We start from the raw sequence: 21,014 nt of genomic DNA, 5'->3' as shown, positions 1-21,014 counted from the left end.
CATATTTTTGGTAAATTGAAAGAACAGTAAGACTTATTTATTTTAATGAATTCAAAGTATAAAAAAAGTTGTGTGTTATCTAGTGAAGCAAAAAATTAAAAACAAAATATAAAAGCCGTTATTTTATGACATTTTGACTAGATAATAATCATAATTTTATACTTTAATGCAAAAATTGTTGAAAAACACTATAAGCCCAACTGTATTTTAACAATGTCACCCAAGATCTTAGATACACATACATGACATCTATGCCTTCTTATAAATAACTCTTGTTTCTTCCTTTATATAAAACAATGTTTGTAAAACCATGAACTGTATTATAGCAATGTCATCCTATTTTTTTAATCAACATATAAAAAGTCTAACTTTCTTATATATAACTTTGTACAACAACTACACATAACCCAGGTCCCTTATACGCAGCCACCCCCGATATATCACCCACCACACCGACCCCATCGTTTGAAGCGAGATATGAAGTCACAAAACACCGGGATTCCAAATATCATTCAATCACTATGATGAGAGCTTATAAGAAATATTCATTTGAAGAACTAAGGCTTGCGTACCCACTCAAGAAAACTTTGAAAACTGAGACAATACTTGTGGCTGGGGTGGGAGATGGTGGGTAGCTTGTTGTTGGTTTGTTTGTAGTTTTGGATGAAAATTAAACTGTTATTATTAGTAAACTGTTTTGCCCAGGCGCCGTGGAATAGTGGTTAGCGCGCCTGCATGTAACCCAGAGGTAATGGGTTCAAGGCCCGACCCTGCCACCAATGTGGGCGTTAGGGCGTTAGTGTCCTTGGGCAAGACACTTAACGGCAATTGCTCTAACACATTGGTCACTAATGGTTGTCCTAATTATCGGCTATACATAAAAATATTTTTAAATAATCCCCCTAAAAATAATCACTCACAAAGTAACATACATGGTAACTCGTAAGCTGGCACGAGGTGTAGTAGCACCGGTATTATAACGACTGTCATTTCCGGCCATGCAAGGTAAAGTAAGTTACTTACATTTATTATGAGGATTTAGGCCACAGTTGGCTCTTCCAAAAAGTACTTCTTATAAGAAATGCTTAATTAAAAAAAGCTACAAAAACGATAAGAGACTTTAATAACATTAAGTAATATAAGAGAAAAAGGGAGAAATCCCCCATATAGAATAGAAGGAAAACCGGATAGGGTAATAACATTCATAATGCGTGTGTACACAATACTAAAGCTACTATAAAATAAAGGGGTATTTGTAAGAACAAAGGAAAATATGAAAAAAAAGTGTAATACATTCAAAAGATGCTTGTACCACTAAAAACTTAACAAAATTTTCTTCTCACAGGTGTATAAAAAGTTGTAAATGTGCAAAATGCTTATTTGAATAAAACATTAAATGGTTTAGTTATAAAAGTCACTTTAATAACATTATATAATAAGAAAATTGATAATATTTAAAATGTATGTGTACAACATAAATCGATAGGCAATGGGGAGCTTTAATAACATATCTCACAGGTGTGTACCGCGCTACATGGATTCCATCCCTAGTATCAACATACACGTTACAAGTTACACTGGATCAAAAGTTGAAAGGTCCTCGTCATATAGTGGATGTTGTGGAAGCTCCTCATGGATGCACGGAACAACCTCGGTTACCTACCAACCACTTGGTGGAGGCATCAAGCACCAAGTTACGAAGGTTTGCGACGAGAAATAGTAGAGGATTGAGAATAAGAAGCAACCCTACTCTACAAAGCCCACAGGTGTTTAGTTCTGTTCTACATAAATATCGTAATTTTCACCTTTAGTATCTGTTTACATGGCTAAGGTCCCGCAGCGTGGCTTGCTATTTGTTCCATATGGTTAAAATCCCGCATCGTAGGATGTTATGGGTGCCTGGATTTAGGCCAGAATTGGCTCATTACCCCTGAATAGAATAGAATGGCATGCTATGGCTAAGATTGATAAGTGGATTAGTGTAAAATAAAGTAGTGTGAAAAGTAGCGAAAAGCAGTACATTGGTGAAAGTAGTGTGAAAATGCGAAAGTAGTGTGAAAGTAGTGAAATGCAATCTATAAATGTCATGTTTCTGTTAATAAATCTGGTGTAACATTGTTGGGATGTAGTTGCACTTGGTGTATATATCTCTTCTGATATTCTTTGTATGTATAATTTAGTATAATACAATGAGACAAGATAAATGCCCTTAGCACAAAACATTTCTTATTTACACAGCGTGTTTTAACAAAAAACTAATTAACCTAATATACCACATATAGTGTTACCCCTCCACCCCTCTTAACAGATTGGCTTGTTAAAATATGATGACATCATTGAGTTTACGGAAGAGATTCGTAACACCGATGGTTCGTGGGTTAAACTCGGCAAGGTAATTTATTACTAACATTATACTTTTTTGTATTTGCTGTTGCTGGCAAGCATTTTGTTAGTTCAAAAACGATTTTCTGGGATTTTTTGTTATTGTTGTCCCAAAGTTGCAAGCAATTTTTATGAAAATAAAAGGACAGTTGTTTCTACATCCTATTTTGATTGGACTAAACTTGACCACTGTGCTAGCGAAATGACCTTTAAGTGTCTTGCCTAAGGACACGTACACCAACAATGCACTTCTTGCTTTATCCCCAATTTCTTTTATTAATACAGTATATGCAACAATAACAATACAATACAGATATGAGAATATTAAAGGACTTGGCGGTAAACAAGATCTGAGTTGACCCAGTAACGGCTGATAAGCAAATACAGCTATACATAACACACAGTTTAAGAATTAACCCCAATTTCATTCCCCCCACCATTATACACAGGCAAGTTGTGATAAATACTGCAGTGATTCAACCATAGTAGACGCATGGTGTATCTCGCATCATAAACATAATGGGAGAACCTTCCTTGTGCCTGTTGAGAAATCAAGCCCAAAAATAGAAGAAGTCGATAAAAAAGATGATCCCACGAAACCTCCTATTGTAGTGGTGAGTATACGTTGTGGTTGTCATATATGCAGGTTCTATGCAGAGGCACTTATGAGGTCCAGGGATTTAGGCCAGAGTTGGCTTATTAACATAAACCATAGCATAGTTTATTGTATATGGGTGTAATCCTACAGCAAGCACACCATGAGACTGATATTTAGGCCTAAGTGGGTCCATTACTGAACTCCTAGAGTGTTACCACTTCACCAGATGCTTAAGTCTGTTTAAAGGGTTTTAAAGAGGTAGTGGAAAGGTGGCCGCCAATGGTAATTTTCAACACAAAAAAAATTACAAAATTTTAAAATTCAAAAATTTTAACTTTCAATCTGTACCTCCAGGATCAAGCTTCATCCGCCCAACAACATCCCTCCTTCAGCTCCTCTCTCTTCGGAGCATCTTCATCCACTCCATCCAAATCCTCCGATCTCTTCCCCACCCTTTTCAGCCCAACTGCTCCGAAGACAAAGGACTTCAGAGGATCAGGGGAATACCAAGTGATAAAGTGTGGGGTGGCGGGGCATAACATTCGATACAATCCTAATATTAAATCCCCACCAATAGGTAAGCACCTTTGATTTTTTGATCTGGATTGAAGCAATGCATGGAAAAATATGAAAAATATTGATACCTGAAGGTTCATAGGTGATAACTTGTAAGCGTGGTTTATTAAACAATAACGAAGTGTATTAAACAGAATACCCAACTTCTGAATTGCCCTGCCATGAAAGGACAAATAAGTTACGTTACATGATAACTTGTAAGCTATCACAGGTGTATAAACAGTACACCTGTGTTTAACTTCTAAATTACACAGCTAGGCCAGGATAAACAAGGCACATTTCATGGTCAATCTACATATTAATATATACCGCACGATATATATATACAACCAGTGGCGCAGCCAAAAAAAATAAGGGGGAGGGTTTTAATCAGAAAATTTTTCAAACAATTTTTTTTTTACATTTAAAAAAAATTTTTTTTTTTGGTTTAAAAGTGGGGAGTCACGACCCCCGAAACCCCCATGGCTGCGCCACTGCATACAACCATGTATATCATCCACAGGTAAACTTGTATCAGGGAATTCCTTCATGTCTGTTGATGTAACCACAGATAAAACAGGAATCTGGCTTCTTATGCATTCAACACAACTTACTAAGTAAGTTATAGATATCAATACTGTTAATAATACATTACATTGTTAACTGTGAACCTGGCATCTGTATTCCATGGTATGTGGTAAATAAGTAGCTTGTTTAAGTGTATTGTAACATCAAGTATAATAATATGCAATGAAGTTCCAAGTTTTATGGTAATTATTTAAGTAATATGAATGCACTTTATAAAAGATGATACGGTCAATTCCGACCTAAATATCAGGTCTCGTGGCACGCTGTAGGACCTCATCTATATAGTGGTTATGGTTACAGACTTAAGGGTTATAAGGGTTGTCTTGTGTAACTTTTTCTGGTCCCACCAGAATTCTTGGCTTTCCATCCACACAGTTTCCTAAAATTTCCACGTACTCCCAGGTTCTGTCTCGAAGCTCAAGAAGCTGGTCATGGCTGGACGCTCGCAGTCACGCATGACGGCACGCAGTACCTTCAGTCTGTTTCTCGCAAATCTAGATCTTCAACAAACCTCAACACCCCGGAAACAAGCGTGAACCTCAACGTTAACATGTCTAACGGATCATTGAGTGAATCAGCCATCAGAGGAGCAGCTCTTGCTAAACTTACCAACCCTTTCACTGATCCTCAGTCTAAAGATGGAGATGCAGTTGATCTTCTCCTCGCATCCAGTCCCAGCTTCAAGGATCATCCAGAGGAAGGGAGGAAGTTGGAGGTTGATGATCCTTCATCTCACTTAAAGGAGAAGATAAAGAAACATCATCGATCGTCTTCAGATTCGGAAGTCCAAAGATCGCTCAAGAGCAAAACTAATGGTAATTCAGACTGCTATTATTGTATTCTACTTGGGTAAGGTCCTGCAGTGGCCACTCCATGAAACTGTGATTTAGGCAGGCACATTATCCAAATTGGGGTTGTTAAGTTACTTTTTTATTAGTTGATAATGTATCTATGTGGTTGCTCTTTCCAATCATTCTCCAATCTTTGCATACTAATACTATGCTAAGGAAAATAATAGCATAAAAATTTTAAATTAAAACATATAATGTTATTTAATGTCCCCTTGTTTCTAAAAATGTGCCTTCTCAATTTTATATCTAGGTTTTTTTATATCCGACTTTTTTTTCTTTTTCCAGGTGAAAAGAAACTACCGGACCCTCTCTCGTCTCTTCGTGGTCGATCCTCCAGCGCAACTTCCAACACTAGGAGTCACTCTTCACCACGAACGAAGAAAACTTCCCACAATGCTCCGCTGCAACGAACTGCATCCTCGCAGAGGTTGGAGCGCGGGGGGCGTAAGTCGAGTTTAGGAAGACGTGATTCTGGGTCCTCCGATGGTGCAAAGAAGAAGACATTCAAGAAGTCTCCCACTAAGAAGACGACTGCATCCGCATCAAAAGAAGTTGCAAAATCATTGAAGGATCATCCTAATGATGGGGCGAGATCGAAATCTATTCGTGGGGGAGTAAAAAAAGTTGAGGTAGCCCACATGAACGGTGGTGAGGATATCCCGTTCATTGATGATGTCGTAGACGTTGAAGGAAATATCTTATCTCCGAGTAAACAACCTGTCAATCAAACCAAGCTCTCTACTGCAGCTAGTGGTGCAATTCCTAAGAAGGAGATTCCACGTTCAAAGATGTTTCATTCACAGTAAGTAACAGGTTTTAAATTTTAGTAAAAGGGTGCTGTTATAAATATATATAAAATAGTGACTTATATATTCTGAAAAACTTGATAATATTTGTTTATTATTCACTTTTATTAAAAACTTTTAACTTTGTTTTCAGATTAAAGAAAGAAACTCCAGTCAAGTTGACGAACCAGCAGAAAACTTACCCTCATAAAATAAAGTAAGTAATAAATTTTTTTTCATAAATCCCAAAAAATGTTGTACTTGTAGTTATGTAACCCCAAATTACAATCAAAATAGTTTAACTAAACTAAAAAATAAAATACTTAAGTCCAAATTAATGATTTTTTTAAAGATTTTTAAATTCTAAATTTTCCTAAAATACTTAAACCAAAATTCCTTACCAGTCGTTCGGAGACTAGTGAAGCTCTATCTCCCCTAGTGGCTGAATGTGCGAGAGCAGTATTTGCAGCGTTTGTATGGCACGAGGGAATTGTACACGACGCTATGGCTTGTTCATCATTCCTTAAATTCAACCGAACTCAGCGTTCACAAATTATGAAGCATGTTACTAATGGTAAGTTGTTGAATGAATGAATGTAACTTACTTTATCCTCGCGTGGCCGGAAAACGACAGTCGTTATCACACGGGTTTAACACCTCGAGCCAGCTTACGAGTTACCATGTATGTTACTTTGTGGGTGATTTGTAAGATCATAATTCTATTCTATATTATGAGAAATCATATGGTGTGACATGCAATGGAACCTGGGACCTAAGCCAGAGTTGGCCCAATACCCCACTGTGGGGTAGTTATGCTTTTTAACAGGAATTCCCTTTTTTTTCTAATATAACCTTTCGATAGACACTATATCCTAATCTATATGAGTGAAGTTCGGCTAGCATTTAGACTAGTGTTGTTGCCTGTTACCTTTGTTTTAACAAGGTTTTACTGTAAAACAAACAATTTAAACTCCATTTTTGTTCCAGTTGTAACTGAGGGGACTTCAACTCCTCGTAGATCAAGTGATACGTCATCTAACACACAAGGTTCTACATTGTGAACATAACAACCTATATTAAGATTTTTATTGTATTGGCACAGAAAAATTTTAAGTCCTTGTTATAATAATGCTGCTTCAGTTTGGCAGATAACTTATGTAAACAGTAGGCCATTATCACATTTTATCCAGGCTTTATTTTAAAGTATAGCATGGGTAATTTTAATATAATAACATGGTTAATACGTGTGTACAAAACAACCTCATTTTACCGAATATTATATAAATAAATAAAGCCTGTTTAAAACAACCTTACAGAAGGCTCATCAAATGAATGGAGTCAACCACCTGGTACACTGGTGTATCTTGCCATGATATGGGTCAGTCTGTCAGAAACCATCACTAAACTGGCTGTTCGAAACCAGGTAGATATTTATAAAATGTTTTCCAAAACAGCTCTCATGCTGTTTATTATTCTACCTTTATACAGCATATTCAGGTTGTCGTCTGAATGAATGTTGGGTCATAACTTGCATTAAGCGATATTTGTTCTGCATTATACAGATTATGCCGCTTACTAGTTACCACACATTTAACTTTGTGGGTGTTTTTTTATGTTTTTAATGTATGGCGGACAATTTAAAAAAAATGAAAGCATCATCACACATAAGGCTAGATGCAGGTGCTAACCACTATGACATGCTGCCAAAGAACTAATATATAAATACGCTGATGAAGGCATTTTGAATTGGTCATCAAATTGTTGACGCAGTTATGTACCAAAGTACAAAAACATTTTGATCTTTCAGAATTAAATTAATAAACGTATTTGTTCCAGAACCTTCTACCCCCTGTCCCATCATCACACAACCTGAACAGTCAGAAAGATGCGACCACCCCCCCACCATCTAAAGCACCCAAGCGGAAACGAGCCAATATTGTTGCCAACGGTTTCAATGATTTAGAGGTATGAGGTGTAACAAGGGTGAAGTCGTATATTTGCACAATACAAGTATATGGGGCTAGGTATGGGTATAGGTTGGGTTGGGGTATTCTGACATACATCTTACGTCATAACTTACAGAATAAATAGGAATAGAATGTCTAAAATCTGCACACTTATTTTTTGCTTTAAAAAATGAAAAGGGATATAAAAAACCTTATAAAGACAAAATAAATAACAAGTTTTTTTATTTCCCCAAAAAAATTTTCTAAAAATTAATTATTTTCTAAAAAAGAATAAAAATCACTCCTAAACCACCAGTATGATGGTAAAACTGGGTCTCCCTCAGTAAATAGTAGGCATTTAACTTAAGAATAAGAAATACAAAGACATGATGAGATTCCATGATGTCACAATTCAACAGCTTCGTCAGAGAAGAAACAATCAACAACCACCAGCCATTCGTCCGTTTATGCCGTTCCCTACTGTACAAGGTAAGGCATTTGATGTTATACTGTGTGTTTATGTGTGAAAAATGGGTTTCTAAAACACGCTCTTGTCTGCATGCTGTAACTCGCTGTCCGTTCATGTCCTTTCCTACTGAACAAAGTGATATGTTAGAAAACATTGCACTTAAAGTGAATGTATATGATGGCTAAGGTGTTAGATTTCTCTTATAAAAAAAGCAATTGTCTGCATATTGTAACATACTGTCTATTTATCCCATTTTCAACTCTCACAAGGTAATACATTAGTAGTTCTATAGCATTTAGATAAATAAATAAATGTATGGCAGCCAACGTTATTTTTGCCCTTATTTTTATGCTACATTAAATATATCAAAAATTTTTATTAAAATATTAATCTCAGACGGCAGAGGTGACCACTTCAAGGACATTGTGTGCGATCTATGCGACAAGATGCAGCCATACCCAGTTACTTATCATATGAAACAGGTGATTTACCTATTGTACAGTGTTAATTCCCTTTATGTAATTATTACTTTAATACCCATATATACGTAATGAGCGGTTGTATGGCATCGAAGCTTTACGTTTCATCTCATTTCTCTCCCTATATATATACATATATACATATATATATAGGTATAGGACTATAGGTAATGGTCTTTTTCTGGTTCCTCTGATATATAAAATATTAAATTACTGTAGGAGCCAAAAAAATAATATTTGACGTAATGCCTGGTAGCAGAAGTAACAGAACATATATATATAGTAATATAGTATGATAAGCAATTTTTTTTTTCCATCATATTTATGCTGTATATGTATATGAATGATAAACCCTTACGTTTCCCTGACAGAGCCACCCTGGTTGTGGGAAGTTCGCTGGAGGTCTTGGTTACAACAGCAGTGGTCATTATTGTGGGGGTTGGGCGGGTGATTGCGGAGATGGGGGGGTAGGGGGAAGTACCTGGTTTCTACTATGTATTACATGCAGGGAATCGTGAGTATTACGATTGTTGTTTGGCGTGTTTTATTCTGTTCTTGTTTAATTTATCTTGGGTTTATATATTTAGTTTTATTAGTGTTGTTTCTTTGTTAGATTGTGTTTTAGATTTAGTGCTGTGACACAGTGGTTAGCACGCCTGCCTCTACTCTAGAAGTTACGAGTTTGAGGCTTGCCGTTGCCGCTATGTGGGCATTAAAAATAAATATATCCTAAAAGTAATCACATACAATGTCACAAAGTTACATGCGTGATAACTCATAGGCGGCCACGAGGTGTATGAAACAGTAAACCCGTGTTACAACAACTGCCATTGCTCCGCCGTATAAGGATAAATAAGTTACATTTATTTTATGCCTCTTATATAAAACAGACATGAGACACCTGTATTATATTCACCATCTTAACCCAGATATTTGACCAATAAGAAATCAGCCACCTCACCCAGCACATCTAAGAACACCAATGTAAAGAAAGGTTCAAGTAATTGGGCAAATAAGCTGCACAAGTTGCTGCTACAACCAACAAGTGCCCATCAGGTAAGCAAATTTCATTCCTATTGTACATTTATAAAGTTGTACAATGCGATATATCAAAGGTGTGGTCTCAGTCACAGTTAACTTGTAGCAAGAATTAGCCTAAAAAAGTTTTTTTTTTTTTTTTTCAAAATTCCAACTTTTTTGGCTCATACCATCTGTAAAGTTCATAAGTTTAATAATGTAGGACTTTAATCATTTTAAATAGAACCATGTGTGTTTACTTTAATTTCACCGTTTAAATAAAGTATTGAATCACTTTAACCTTGCCCAAATATACCATAGAGTGCAGCTTATATACTTAACCGCCATACAGGTTATGAAAGACAATGCAATGTTTCTACTCAACCTTGTAAGTGCAGCACGTGGACCACATCGACTGTTTGAACACAAGAATAAAAATCTATTATCTGGTGAGTGAAACTTAAAGTAAACTACCTACCAACCATACTGAGATTTAAACTTCGTAATTTCTAGTTGGTTTCTAACGATTTTTTTGGCAATCTAATATTAAATGCTTAGAGGTTAATACAGTTGTGCTCTGTATTTTGATGGTTTTGTGTGTTTATGTTTCCCCAATACACATATTCCATATGCTTGAAGCCCTCATGCCATGGAACCTGGGATTTAGGTCAAAGTTGTCTCATTACCCCGGTGTTGTACACTCAGTTATATGCGTCAGTTTTATTTTTTTCATAAGCTTTTACATTCCAGGCCATTCATCCACACAACAAGACAAATGGTTGGAAAATGTTGGGGCAAGTTTAAATGATGATGATATGTGGATAAAAACAGGTTTGATAAACTAAGTGTAAATATAATAGCATAGCAACAATATGTTAAGCAAAACACCATTTATATGAAACTTTCCTTAAGATGTTTTTACCTCTGCTAAAGTTTTACGACTGTTGTTTTTGCTTCTGATTCCCTTTTCTTCGTCGTTTTAATTACTTGCATTTTCGCTACTGCATTCAATGTGGTATATCAAATTGATGTTATGTTTTTCATATTGTATCAACCAATAATATCCCACCATGTTTACCCCACAGAACAACCCACGATGAGCCTTGCACATTCCCCTTTCCCCAACCACCCATGTGCTTACTTACAAACTAATGGGAAGGATACAGTTTCACCAATCACCAATACTATGTAAGTGGTGGCACTGTTTCAATACATATATGTTCTTAACAGCACCATGTACGTGGTAACATAACATATATCATAAAGTATACATGTTGTGCAAACAAGCATGTGTTTACGTTTAAAATATAATTTTTTCATTAATATTGATATATGAGTATAGTTTTAAAACATCACATTATTTAGAAAGGTGTATATTAAGATTTAACAGCATTTATAACTAAATTGGGGGCAATAGTTCGCTTGCCAAAATCTGTAGTCCTATATAAATGTTATATTTATTTTAACTATTCAACAAACAATAGTTATGATACTTTTGTCAATGATAGTTTTGGTCTTTCAAACTATATTACCCTCTTCATATTAACCTTTAAATAGCCCACCCATCTATACAAACAGTAGGAAACTGCACAGTGGAGCAGAATACAGAAGTCGTTCTTTGTCCAACCAGCTGCAAACTTCAACCAAGTTTCTCAAACATTCAATCAATAGATTGTCAGTGACACCTGACAGCTCACCACAAAAGGTGAACAACTCTTGTCAGTAAAATGTGTTGCTTTTTGTAAAATAACTTTTGGTGCTCAAAAGCATATACTGAAGATTATTTTTCTTTAAAGTTGTACAAATTCACAGACCAATGTTACAGGTTTATAGAGTAATGACTAATGATTAACTTCAGAACAGTTAAATTTTGTATAAATTCCTAAAATGACTTTGAAAGTACTCTATATAGTCAAGGTCAGTCCTGAGATTTATGCCAGAGTTGGCTTATTTCTCCACATGCTAAAAGTTTTTTCACATGACAAGGCCCTAAGTATAAGCCACTCTAATCAAATATTCTATCCCCACAGACCGAATCATCCATGTTTTTACGTCGTAATCGGTTAATGAGGTCGGTTTCAACTGGTTCGCAGCCGAATAAACCGGATCGTCATCGTATTAGCAGCAGTGGGGATGCTTCTATTACAGGTTTGTATTTATTACGCCTATTTTATATATAAACACACACTGGTAAACATTGAGTATTCTAACATAGAAACTTACAACTTTGTGCTAGACAAAATAAAAACATAACAGAGATGCATTCAACACTGAGTGCTTGTACCATTACTGTTTGACGTAAGCGTCTTTGAAAAAGACACTTAACGGACAATGCTCCCAACACAGTGTTCACTTATGAAGTGATAAATTGTAAGCAATACCAAAAAATCCCCTTAAATCCTCGGCCTCTACAAAGACCTCACCCACATAGATTATAAAATAAACGGTTGTGATTTAACCAACGGAGTTAGCAATGTTACTTATAGATGCTTAGCAGTATGCACCCTATCTGATGCATAATACTCATCCTATACTGGTTTATACTGGTATTTATATATAGTAGGGTGGGGGAAGATGGGACACCTTTAGCACTTAATATACAAATATCCTGATCGTTTTTTAACCAATTAACAACGGTCTATGGGAGTCGTGGGGATATAGTTTTATAATTCATTGAATGTTCTTTGTTTACTACTAAATGAGACGAGAAAATAGAGTTGAAAGGTGTCCCATCTTGCCCCACACTACTCTATAACATGTTACATGTAGATGCTGTCTAATATATATTATTCATTTTCTATACAACTCCTCTATATATGAATATATAGAATAGTTGCTTAATGGTATGTACCAAACAGAACTCATACCAACCTATCTAATAACTAACCCTTTGCCCAACACATCACCTCCAGCCCAAGCCCTCACCCACATAGAATATTAATAGAATAGTATTTAAGCTTTAACACCTCCATCCCAGCCTCACCATCCGGAACGTTCCTCCTCCACCAACCTTCCGCATCCATGAAAAGATTGATGCGGGGAGGATCCGGGAACAATAATGACATCGCCGGGAGGGCCGTGCACGGATCAAATGTTATATCGTTTGTTACGCAACGTCATGATCTTAAGTCGTTGCAACTTACGCTACAGATGACACTGAGGAGAGCTGCATTGAGGGTTTATGTGTTGCAGGTTAGTGGGTGGTGTGTTTGGGGTTAATGTTGCAGTTGGATTGGATTAGGTTTAAGGGTGAGATTGTGTCGGTGCCAAGCATCAAACCAGGTATCCTTTGGTTACAATGCATATGCCCAACTAATAAGGTTCAGCCATGGGGCCATGAGGCCGCCTGTGTTTTTTTAGAGCGCTGTTTACATTTAAAAAAATACATTTAAATAGAAAAAAGAGGGCAGAACTCTTGTCTTAGGGCTATAAAACACAGGTGTTTTGATCAGTTTTAATACAAACAGCTCCAATAATACGTTAACATAGGTTTTGTATCTTAAGCTCTTTGATTTAAACTTGTCTGTAGTTAAAACAAACCTAGTGTTAATTAATCTGCATCCATTTTTACTTGTATTTATCCCCAGGCACTGACATGGTTGCTACGTACAGTGATCACTGAATCAAGCATCCATAACATTCTGTGGTACTTTGTGTCAGCTCTTACTGAAGCCAACCAACACCCAGGGAAAGATGAAAGCAAGAATAAAATCAATGATGAAAACAATGACGATGAAATGGAGGTAAGATGACAAGCATCATTTTTTTAAACTAAATCTCAAGTGACATTCTGTACACCTGAACTGGGTATAATGTTTTTGATTTATAAAAAAAAAGGAAAATTTCACCAAACATAGGAAACCTCATTGATTAATGTGGTTAATACAATATTTTCGCTCTGCTTGTTTGTGCAGACACTTAAATGCAGGGTAAAAGCTGTTTAATAATGCTAAACAAATGAACTCCTGGTATCTCCAGACATCCCTAATGTTACGTTTGACAACAAACCTTTGAAAACATTACCTTATTTTTCTACCATGTTTTACAGCAAGAAACAAAACCCTTGTGTGAGCACCCTGTAAAAGATATGGCATTGGCTGGCATTGATTCAATGCAACCACTGGTTGAAGCTTTCCATGGATTTCTACAAACAGTATCCGATATTATGATGCATCTCCCTGCTAACAGTCCAGTTCAACTCATGGCGATTCGGTAAGTTAAGCATTTTTACCTGAACTAAAAGATGTATATTATAATACAAGTTAATTAGCTAAAATAGGGAAAAACTGTAAATTTTCGTAACATTGTGGTTAGAGCGCTTAACTTGTTACCACAAGGTACCAGGTTTAAGGCTCGATGCAGCTACCATGCAGGCAGGAGATGTATTAAATAAGACTCTTGTACACCTGTGTTATAACATCTAAAGTTGCCCAGCCATGTGAGGATAATCTTTATAGGTAAAACTGAATCCATTATTTCATCGCATTAAACAAGAAACCTGTGATTTAGGCCACAGTTTCCCCATTACCCTAACAAACAAGTAAAATGCATTCATAATGTTGATAAGGCCTTTAAAAGTATAAAATAGCTTGCCTAAAAAGATCTTCCAGATTTAATCATTTATAATCCTGTAGCTCACAATAATGATGATCGTATCCCCCAGATGTTGGAGCTTGCGCGTTCTCCCATCAGATCATCAGTTCCTCCATCAAAGCCAGGTCTTCTCACATATCAGCCAAATATTATCCAAAGTAGATTGCAACGAAGAAAAACAAGCAAAGAGGAAGAAATTGATGAAAATTAAACCAGGGAACTCTGCTCCCAAAGAGGTACGATTTCCGAACTATGCATAAAAAAAAATTTAGTTGTTTGAAAATATCTGTTTTTTTATAATTTATAAAGGTAAGCCTGTAATATTAAAGGTAATAAGCTAAAATAAGATAATAACATGGTTTCTATGCAAACCTGGCAGCCCATATGTATGAGACGATTAATAACGTATTGTAGCGTTTATTCATGTGTGCGTGCGTGTGCGAAACGCCCCTTTTCATTTGCCTTCTTTTTCCAATCTCCTTCGTGTTTCGCGTGCGTTTAAAACTAAATCATTTCATTACAACGAGCAATAAGCATTGTCGCTACAGTATTGTATAAATAGCAACCCAATTTTTATATAGATATTGTATAAATAGCCCCAAGATTTCCAAACGATAGACACCTATGTAACAAACCAATCCACACAGGTGGAAAACCATGACGGTAAAGTAACGAACACCCGTGATATAACGACCCACATTCATATAAAGACATCAAGTCATCCTTCCATTGCTAACAGTTTAACTGATGGTTCAACTGAAACATTCTGGGAATCAGGTTTGTTTGTTTTACTATCTTTATAAGTTATGTAAGGTTTTACACCTTATGCCCACTTTCTTTTTGTTTTGTTTTTTTCGTACCTACTTGCAAGAATCCACAAACATGCAACTTTATGAGTGGTTATAAGCTTATTGGTTGTGTAAAATAACCAAGTCTGGATCAAACGAAATATTCGGGAATTTGGTTGGTTTGTTATTCTAACCTTACATAAAGATATATTCTGTTACATTGAAGTAAAGTTTCAACCTTATGCTCACTTGCTAGAAGTGTCTTGCCCAAAGACACGTATGCCCATAATAGTAGCAGTGACAGGCCTTGAACCAGTAACCTTTGGGTTGGAAGCAGGTGCTCCAATCTACTTAACATAATTACACGAGTGTGATGTTTCATGGTAGCATCAAATACATTGGTTTAGTTATGGTTTGAGCTTTCAAACCACTATGCCATGGCGCCGGCATTTTAAAAAGTTCAGTACACGTTTCCTGCACCTGTAATGAAATGTATATGAACTTAATATACAATCCCACCCGATATAACAGGAGATGAGGATAAGAACAAAGTGAAGAGCATCACATTAAACATGGTGTGTGATAAAGATGGAAGAAAGAAGGAGATAAGAGATGTCTTACCTCATGCTCTGTATGTACATATTGATAACACACGAGATATACAGGTGACTTATATTCAATATTATGTCATTATTTTGGAGCAATGGTGCACCTACGACCTAGAGCTCAGATCCCATGGCATACTCTGCCATAGGTCCCTTTCCATACAGTATAGAATAGTAGACCCTAGGTTTTTGTGGCAATAGAACAACTCAATTTAAGTTAGGTAATAAATTAAATGCATGAAACTGAATTACCTACCTTCGGGGAAGTGGCCAACTTTACTTCTGGTAAACGCATCATACCTACCAAACGAAAAAGTAACTTTGCTAATTTAACCATTATCAATTCCTTTTTCATGATACTTTAAGTTTAAAATGTCAAAGCTACAAAGTACCATCGAACCTAACACTTCACATACTTTAATAGAAAAAAGTGACTTCGATTAGTTTTTCCTCCGAAATATTTGACGAAGATAAAAAGAAGAAATTACAAACTCGTGAATTGTCCTCACAATACGCAGGGTGGGTGCATTGCCCTCTGAATGAGGATATTAATGTAAGTACTTGGTTATGTGGTAAAATATGCCGTGTTACTGCTGTGTGCTTGCCTTGTGTGCATACTGTGTTTATTCATTGGAAAAATGGTCGTTTTATTAAGGAATAAATTAATGTATATGATGTTGCAGCCAAGTGTAAAGTTAGTCTAATAGTGATTTATAGCAATTGTTTATGATCCACAAGGCCGACGTTTTGCCCACAAATATAATATGACATTATAAGGGTATGCTGTCTATTAAGTGCCCAATAAATGTCTTATAAACAAATGAAGTGTGTTATAAATAAATAAATAAATAAATATTGTAAACTAATACTCCTACTAGATACTACAAGTTGAGTTGCGTGGTCCCGATAACGGGCTTCGTGTGCGACAAATTAAGTTGCTTGGAATCCTTGTGGGTGAGGGTATGATGTCAATACAACAGCTACCATCTAACACACTACGTGCTCAAACTTGTGAAGCTGAGTTACTCAAAGTTTTCAAGTTGTTAACTGCAGAGGTATGGGTTGATATACAGCTTTGTATTTGTAAGGCTGGGAATTGTCTTGTATTGTGTATTCATACACCTTATGTTTACTGTCGAGTTATAACATGGGTGTCTTCTTATACACAAGACACACATGGTGTATTCATATACCTCATGCTCACTGTCGAGTTATAACATGGGTGCCTTCTTATACACCAGGCACACATGGTGTATTCATACACCTCATGCTCACTGTCAAGTTATAGAAAAGGTGTCCCTTATACAGCTTTTACCTTACTGTTAAGGTTAATTCAAAGGGGCCAAATCATGAGGTTTCCTAGTTCCGCGCTACGAATGTAACTGTACTTTAACAATGTCACCCCAGAACATATTTAAAAAACATGACGCTTATCAGTTTATTCATACACCCCAAGCTTATTGTCAGGTTATAACAAGGGTGCCCTCTTATACACAAAAAACAATAAATCCACACACCTCATGCTCACTGTCAACCCCCAGGTATTCGGACAACTACTTTCCGAAACCACCCCAACCTCGAACAACGGTAGCCCCGCCATCACCCCACCAGATGAAGTGGGTGGGGGCGAAACATCAAAGGTGGCGGACCTCACCCCATCAAGCCCCAGGGACGTGGATCCCAACTTAAGGGAACATATGGTTGGGATCTTGTTCAGTAGAAGTAAACTAACCTCACTACAGAAGAAGGTATGTTGTAGGTTGGTTCTACTTTATAACAAAGTAGAGATTATTGGTTAAGCCTAATTTCCTACACAATTAACTGCTGGGCGATAAAAGGAAAATTATGTTTAGCTAGGATGTCTTATCGAGCTAACAGTTTTAGCATTTATAATGTTTGAAAAAAAATATATTATCGCTTGAAACTAAAATAGCCATAAAACGTATTGTAAAGCAAAGCTTTTTTTAGGAGGGTGGGGGAGTGGGGACACCTTTTCATTATATTTTTTCGTCCCATTTAGTAGTGAACAAAAAAAATTCAAAGAATTATAAAACCTTATCCTCATGACCCCCATAGACCCTTGTTAATTGTTTAAAGCACGATCAGGATGTTTGGATATTATGTGCTAAAGTTGTCCCATCTTCCCCATCCTACTATATATTATATTAGGAGATGCATTGTATATGTAAATACATGGTGGTTTTACACATCCAGGTATTTGAACATACAGTGCATGCCATCCACACTGAAGCCGCCCATATAAGGAAGGTTTGGGAGAATAATCTACAAGCTACATCAGTTCAGGTAATGTTTATTGTATATATAAGGTAATGTAATGCTCTGTTGTTGATATGTAGAAATGGAAAAGTTGTATATTGTTCAGAGAATATTTTAAACATAGGTGGTATAAATTCTATCTTATATATAATAGTTATAAAGTATCCCCCCCCCCCCCTTTTTGATGGGTTTTTTTTTTGGTGTTTTGCTGTCTGTGTGCAAATCTATACGTAAAAAGAAAAAGAAAAAAATTCCAAAAAAATTTGGCGATTATATCTGTCACGTATTTTACCTATAAGTATCTTTATCACACCCTAAACTAATTAATTGAACCATTTCCATCCCCAGTATTTATATAAAAACAAAGGTACCACACTCTTATCCATTTAACAAAACCGCTTCCATCCCCAGTGTGTTAAATCAGCTGAACAGAGCGATACTTACTGCTTTGAACTTCTTTCCATGATCCTTGCATTGAGTGGTTCAGATGTTGGATGTCATTATGTGGCTCAACAGAGTTTACTTGTACAAGATATTGTGTCCTTGCTACATACTGGAACACCAAGGGTGCAGAGACAGGTGAGATTTTTTGTAATTTTAGAGTAACTCTCCTAAGTATTGCAACACTTAACTTGTGCCAATAACATTGGAAACTTTTGACCTCAGTTTGTATCACCCAAATGATTGTAAGGTAAAACAAAACTTTGTCTTTTTGTTTAAAAAATATTCAAACAACCTATTAAGAGTTTTTGGCACATCTAAGTCTGTTCTTTGACCCTCCTATGTCTTAATAAAAGTGTACAGTTTGTGAATTTTTTGGATGATTTTTAAGTTGTACTTTTTATTGTTTTGTGCTTGTTACCAACAATGCGATTATGACGATAACACTCCCTGCAGGTCACTTTACTTTTACGGAGAATATTATCAGAAGTCCCCCCCGATCGACTTGCATCAATTATATCTGCCAAGGTTCCAACACAAGATAAACTGAGGGAATCCATTACTGAGGTCAATATATGGGTTATGTGTTGTTGTATTTAAATATATCTTTATGGGTTGTGTGTGATACTCCGGCAACTAAAGACTCAGCCACGACAGCAGACAATAATTTAGAGGCAAAAAAAACAGGAAATATATTTAACTAACAAAACATTGATTAAGAAGTGCCTCGCCTGGGAACAGATAAACTAAATTCACACAAAAAGACATTTCTAACACAAATGGACTGTTTAGTATTTAATATATCAAACAAACTATTCCAACACAATCACCATTATCCCAATATTCAAACGAACCAATCACCATCCAGAGCTCCTCCTCCTCCTCATTTTCCTCCCAAGATGCTCCTCCCTCCATCCGAGTTCTCGATCCTTTCTTTGCTTGCATAGCTAAGGCTCTTCATGTACAAGTGAAAGGGGGTTCCCCACAACTGCAATCTGCTGATTCAGCAAATCAAGCCAAGAAAGCACGAGCTGTAGAACTGAAGACGGTGTTTTCTGGAAGGTAAAATAATTCACAACGCCTAAAAATACAGTTTAAAATGTTGACTAAACATTTTCAGCTATTAATTTTAAATTGTAAAAGACATGGCATTGGCCGGCATTGATTCAATGCAGCCACTGGTTGAAGCTTTCCATGGATTTCTACAAACAGTATCCGACATTACGATGCATCTACCTGCTAACAGTCCAAATATATATAACCATTTGCGATGTATTTAAACATGTTTTTATTTTTAACTAATGTTAATATTAACAACATTACAGGCCAGAGAAAGACAGTCCAACGTGGTGGATGCATGGAACAATACAAGATAAATCTATTGTGGAGTCTGTTATCAAGTTACTTAAAGATATGTCTGCTGTAAGTATATACTGTATATCTACATTATAGTGTCAATGGCTTGTAAATCTCATTAAATTTCAAATGTTAAAATACCTCGGTTTTAAAGTGATTGGGCTTAAGCCAATTCTTGTATAGTAATGAGGAAACTCTGACTTGAACCCAAGCTTCCATAGCTTAACTAACTCTTGGACTTACCATGAAAAAAAAGAAAATTTGTGTAAAACTAGATAAAGGATAAATGCACTCATAAACGACACTATACCTTTAAAAATTGCACTATATAAAAATGATAACTCATTAAATACACTATACTGTACAAAAGCTGCTGTGTATAAGTTATAACTATATAAAAAGTTTAACTATATAAAAGGCGTTGTATATAAGTTATAATTGTATAAAAGACTATCTATGATAAACAAGCTTCAACTTACATAGCTCCTAAATAAACTGTAACGGTATATGGCACCGTTATAATTTATAAAAAGTTTAACTGTAGAAAAAGACAGTATAGCTGTGTTTGTGTACATAGAAGTTTCAAACTCATTTTTTTAACAATGCTTTAACGTACAACAGGGTCAAATTGGTTTAAACTGGAGTTCGGTCACCAAGTGTGCGGTGTCCGAAGCCATTCTTCCTCTGACCAGATTATCGGAGATGGAACGTGAATCGGAGCATTGTCTCGCTACCCCCACCCTGTGGCAAGCACTAGGAGCCTTGTGTGCGTTGGACCATGACCATGTTGATAAGTTGTCGTCAGCTCGATCAAATCAACAGAAAAATAAGGTAGGATGCATTTTACAAAAATTGTTATTAAAACGACCAACACTAGTATAAGGTTGGCTTGTTTGTAATAAAAAAATGTTATAAAAAATCCATTATGAGTAGGAGTTGTTTTTTATTGTCTGTTGGTTTGTTTGTTACGGCTTGACAGTGGGCATAAGGTGTATAAATATGCCAGCACTTACTTTATAACTTAACAGGAATTATGGATGTACGTTTGTTGTAAAAATCGACTATCAGTAAAAAAGTTTTTTATTGTTTATTTGTTTGGTGTTGTTTTTATAACTTGGCGGTGGGCATGAGGGGCGTATGAATACATCGTCACTCATTGTATAACTTAAAAAGGATCATAAGGTGTATGTTTTCCTATGCTAGCAACATTACTGCTAATTTAGTATGCATAGAAAATACATATCTAACATAATTTAAACATTTCGATATATCCTAACATATAAT

General features: G+C 36.0%; 1 protein-coding gene across 1 annotated transcript in view; it reads left to right on the top strand.

The window, feature by feature from the left end:
- LOC100183875 (E3 ubiquitin-protein ligase MYCBP2) overlaps nucleotides 1–21,014 on the top strand; it is a 53,608-nt gene that overhangs the window by 18,179 nt on the left and 14,415 nt on the right. The window contains exons 32-68 of the mRNA XM_026835847.1: nucleotides 412–627; nucleotides 1,519–1,766; nucleotides 2,309–2,392; nucleotides 2,832–2,996; nucleotides 3,335–3,557; nucleotides 4,059–4,152; nucleotides 4,526–4,938; nucleotides 5,260–5,776; nucleotides 5,914–5,976; nucleotides 6,164–6,333; nucleotides 6,747–6,806; nucleotides 7,076–7,182; nucleotides 7,596–7,724; nucleotides 8,074–8,194; nucleotides 8,571–8,656; nucleotides 9,025–9,167; nucleotides 9,583–9,709; nucleotides 10,023–10,119; nucleotides 10,421–10,501; nucleotides 10,756–10,858; nucleotides 11,228–11,375; nucleotides 11,701–11,818; nucleotides 12,648–12,862; nucleotides 13,258–13,413; nucleotides 13,719–13,882; nucleotides 14,334–14,499; nucleotides 14,911–15,040; nucleotides 15,583–15,716; nucleotides 16,081–16,209; nucleotides 16,535–16,711; nucleotides 17,198–17,404; nucleotides 17,871–17,960; nucleotides 18,345–18,512; nucleotides 18,831–18,941; nucleotides 19,243–19,436; nucleotides 19,700–19,796; nucleotides 20,352–20,561. Of these exons, the coding sequence (XP_026691648.1) occupies nucleotides 412–627; nucleotides 1,519–1,766; nucleotides 2,309–2,392; nucleotides 2,832–2,996; nucleotides 3,335–3,557; nucleotides 4,059–4,152; nucleotides 4,526–4,938; nucleotides 5,260–5,776; nucleotides 5,914–5,976; nucleotides 6,164–6,333; nucleotides 6,747–6,806; nucleotides 7,076–7,182; nucleotides 7,596–7,724; nucleotides 8,074–8,194; nucleotides 8,571–8,656; nucleotides 9,025–9,167; nucleotides 9,583–9,709; nucleotides 10,023–10,119; nucleotides 10,421–10,501; nucleotides 10,756–10,858; nucleotides 11,228–11,375; nucleotides 11,701–11,818; nucleotides 12,648–12,862; nucleotides 13,258–13,413; nucleotides 13,719–13,882; nucleotides 14,334–14,499; nucleotides 14,911–15,040; nucleotides 15,583–15,716; nucleotides 16,081–16,209; nucleotides 16,535–16,711; nucleotides 17,198–17,404; nucleotides 17,871–17,960; nucleotides 18,345–18,512; nucleotides 18,831–18,941; nucleotides 19,243–19,436; nucleotides 19,700–19,796; nucleotides 20,352–20,561 (5,861 nt within the window). The remainder of the gene's footprint in view (nucleotides 1–411; nucleotides 628–1,518; nucleotides 1,767–2,308; nucleotides 2,393–2,831; nucleotides 2,997–3,334; nucleotides 3,558–4,058; nucleotides 4,153–4,525; nucleotides 4,939–5,259; nucleotides 5,777–5,913; nucleotides 5,977–6,163; nucleotides 6,334–6,746; nucleotides 6,807–7,075; nucleotides 7,183–7,595; nucleotides 7,725–8,073; nucleotides 8,195–8,570; nucleotides 8,657–9,024; nucleotides 9,168–9,582; nucleotides 9,710–10,022; nucleotides 10,120–10,420; nucleotides 10,502–10,755; nucleotides 10,859–11,227; nucleotides 11,376–11,700; nucleotides 11,819–12,647; nucleotides 12,863–13,257; nucleotides 13,414–13,718; nucleotides 13,883–14,333; nucleotides 14,500–14,910; nucleotides 15,041–15,582; nucleotides 15,717–16,080; nucleotides 16,210–16,534; nucleotides 16,712–17,197; nucleotides 17,405–17,870; nucleotides 17,961–18,344; nucleotides 18,513–18,830; nucleotides 18,942–19,242; nucleotides 19,437–19,699; nucleotides 19,797–20,351; nucleotides 20,562–21,014) is intronic.

This window comes from Ciona intestinalis, chromosome 9 (genome assembly GCF_000224145.3).
Source record: "Ciona intestinalis chromosome 9, KH, whole genome shotgun sequence".
Classification (NCBI taxonomy): domain Eukaryota; kingdom Metazoa; phylum Chordata; class Ascidiacea; order Phlebobranchia; family Cionidae; genus Ciona; species Ciona intestinalis.
The sequence above is the reverse complement of the archived record's forward strand: the minus strand, read 5'-3'. Positions and strand labels throughout refer to the sequence as shown.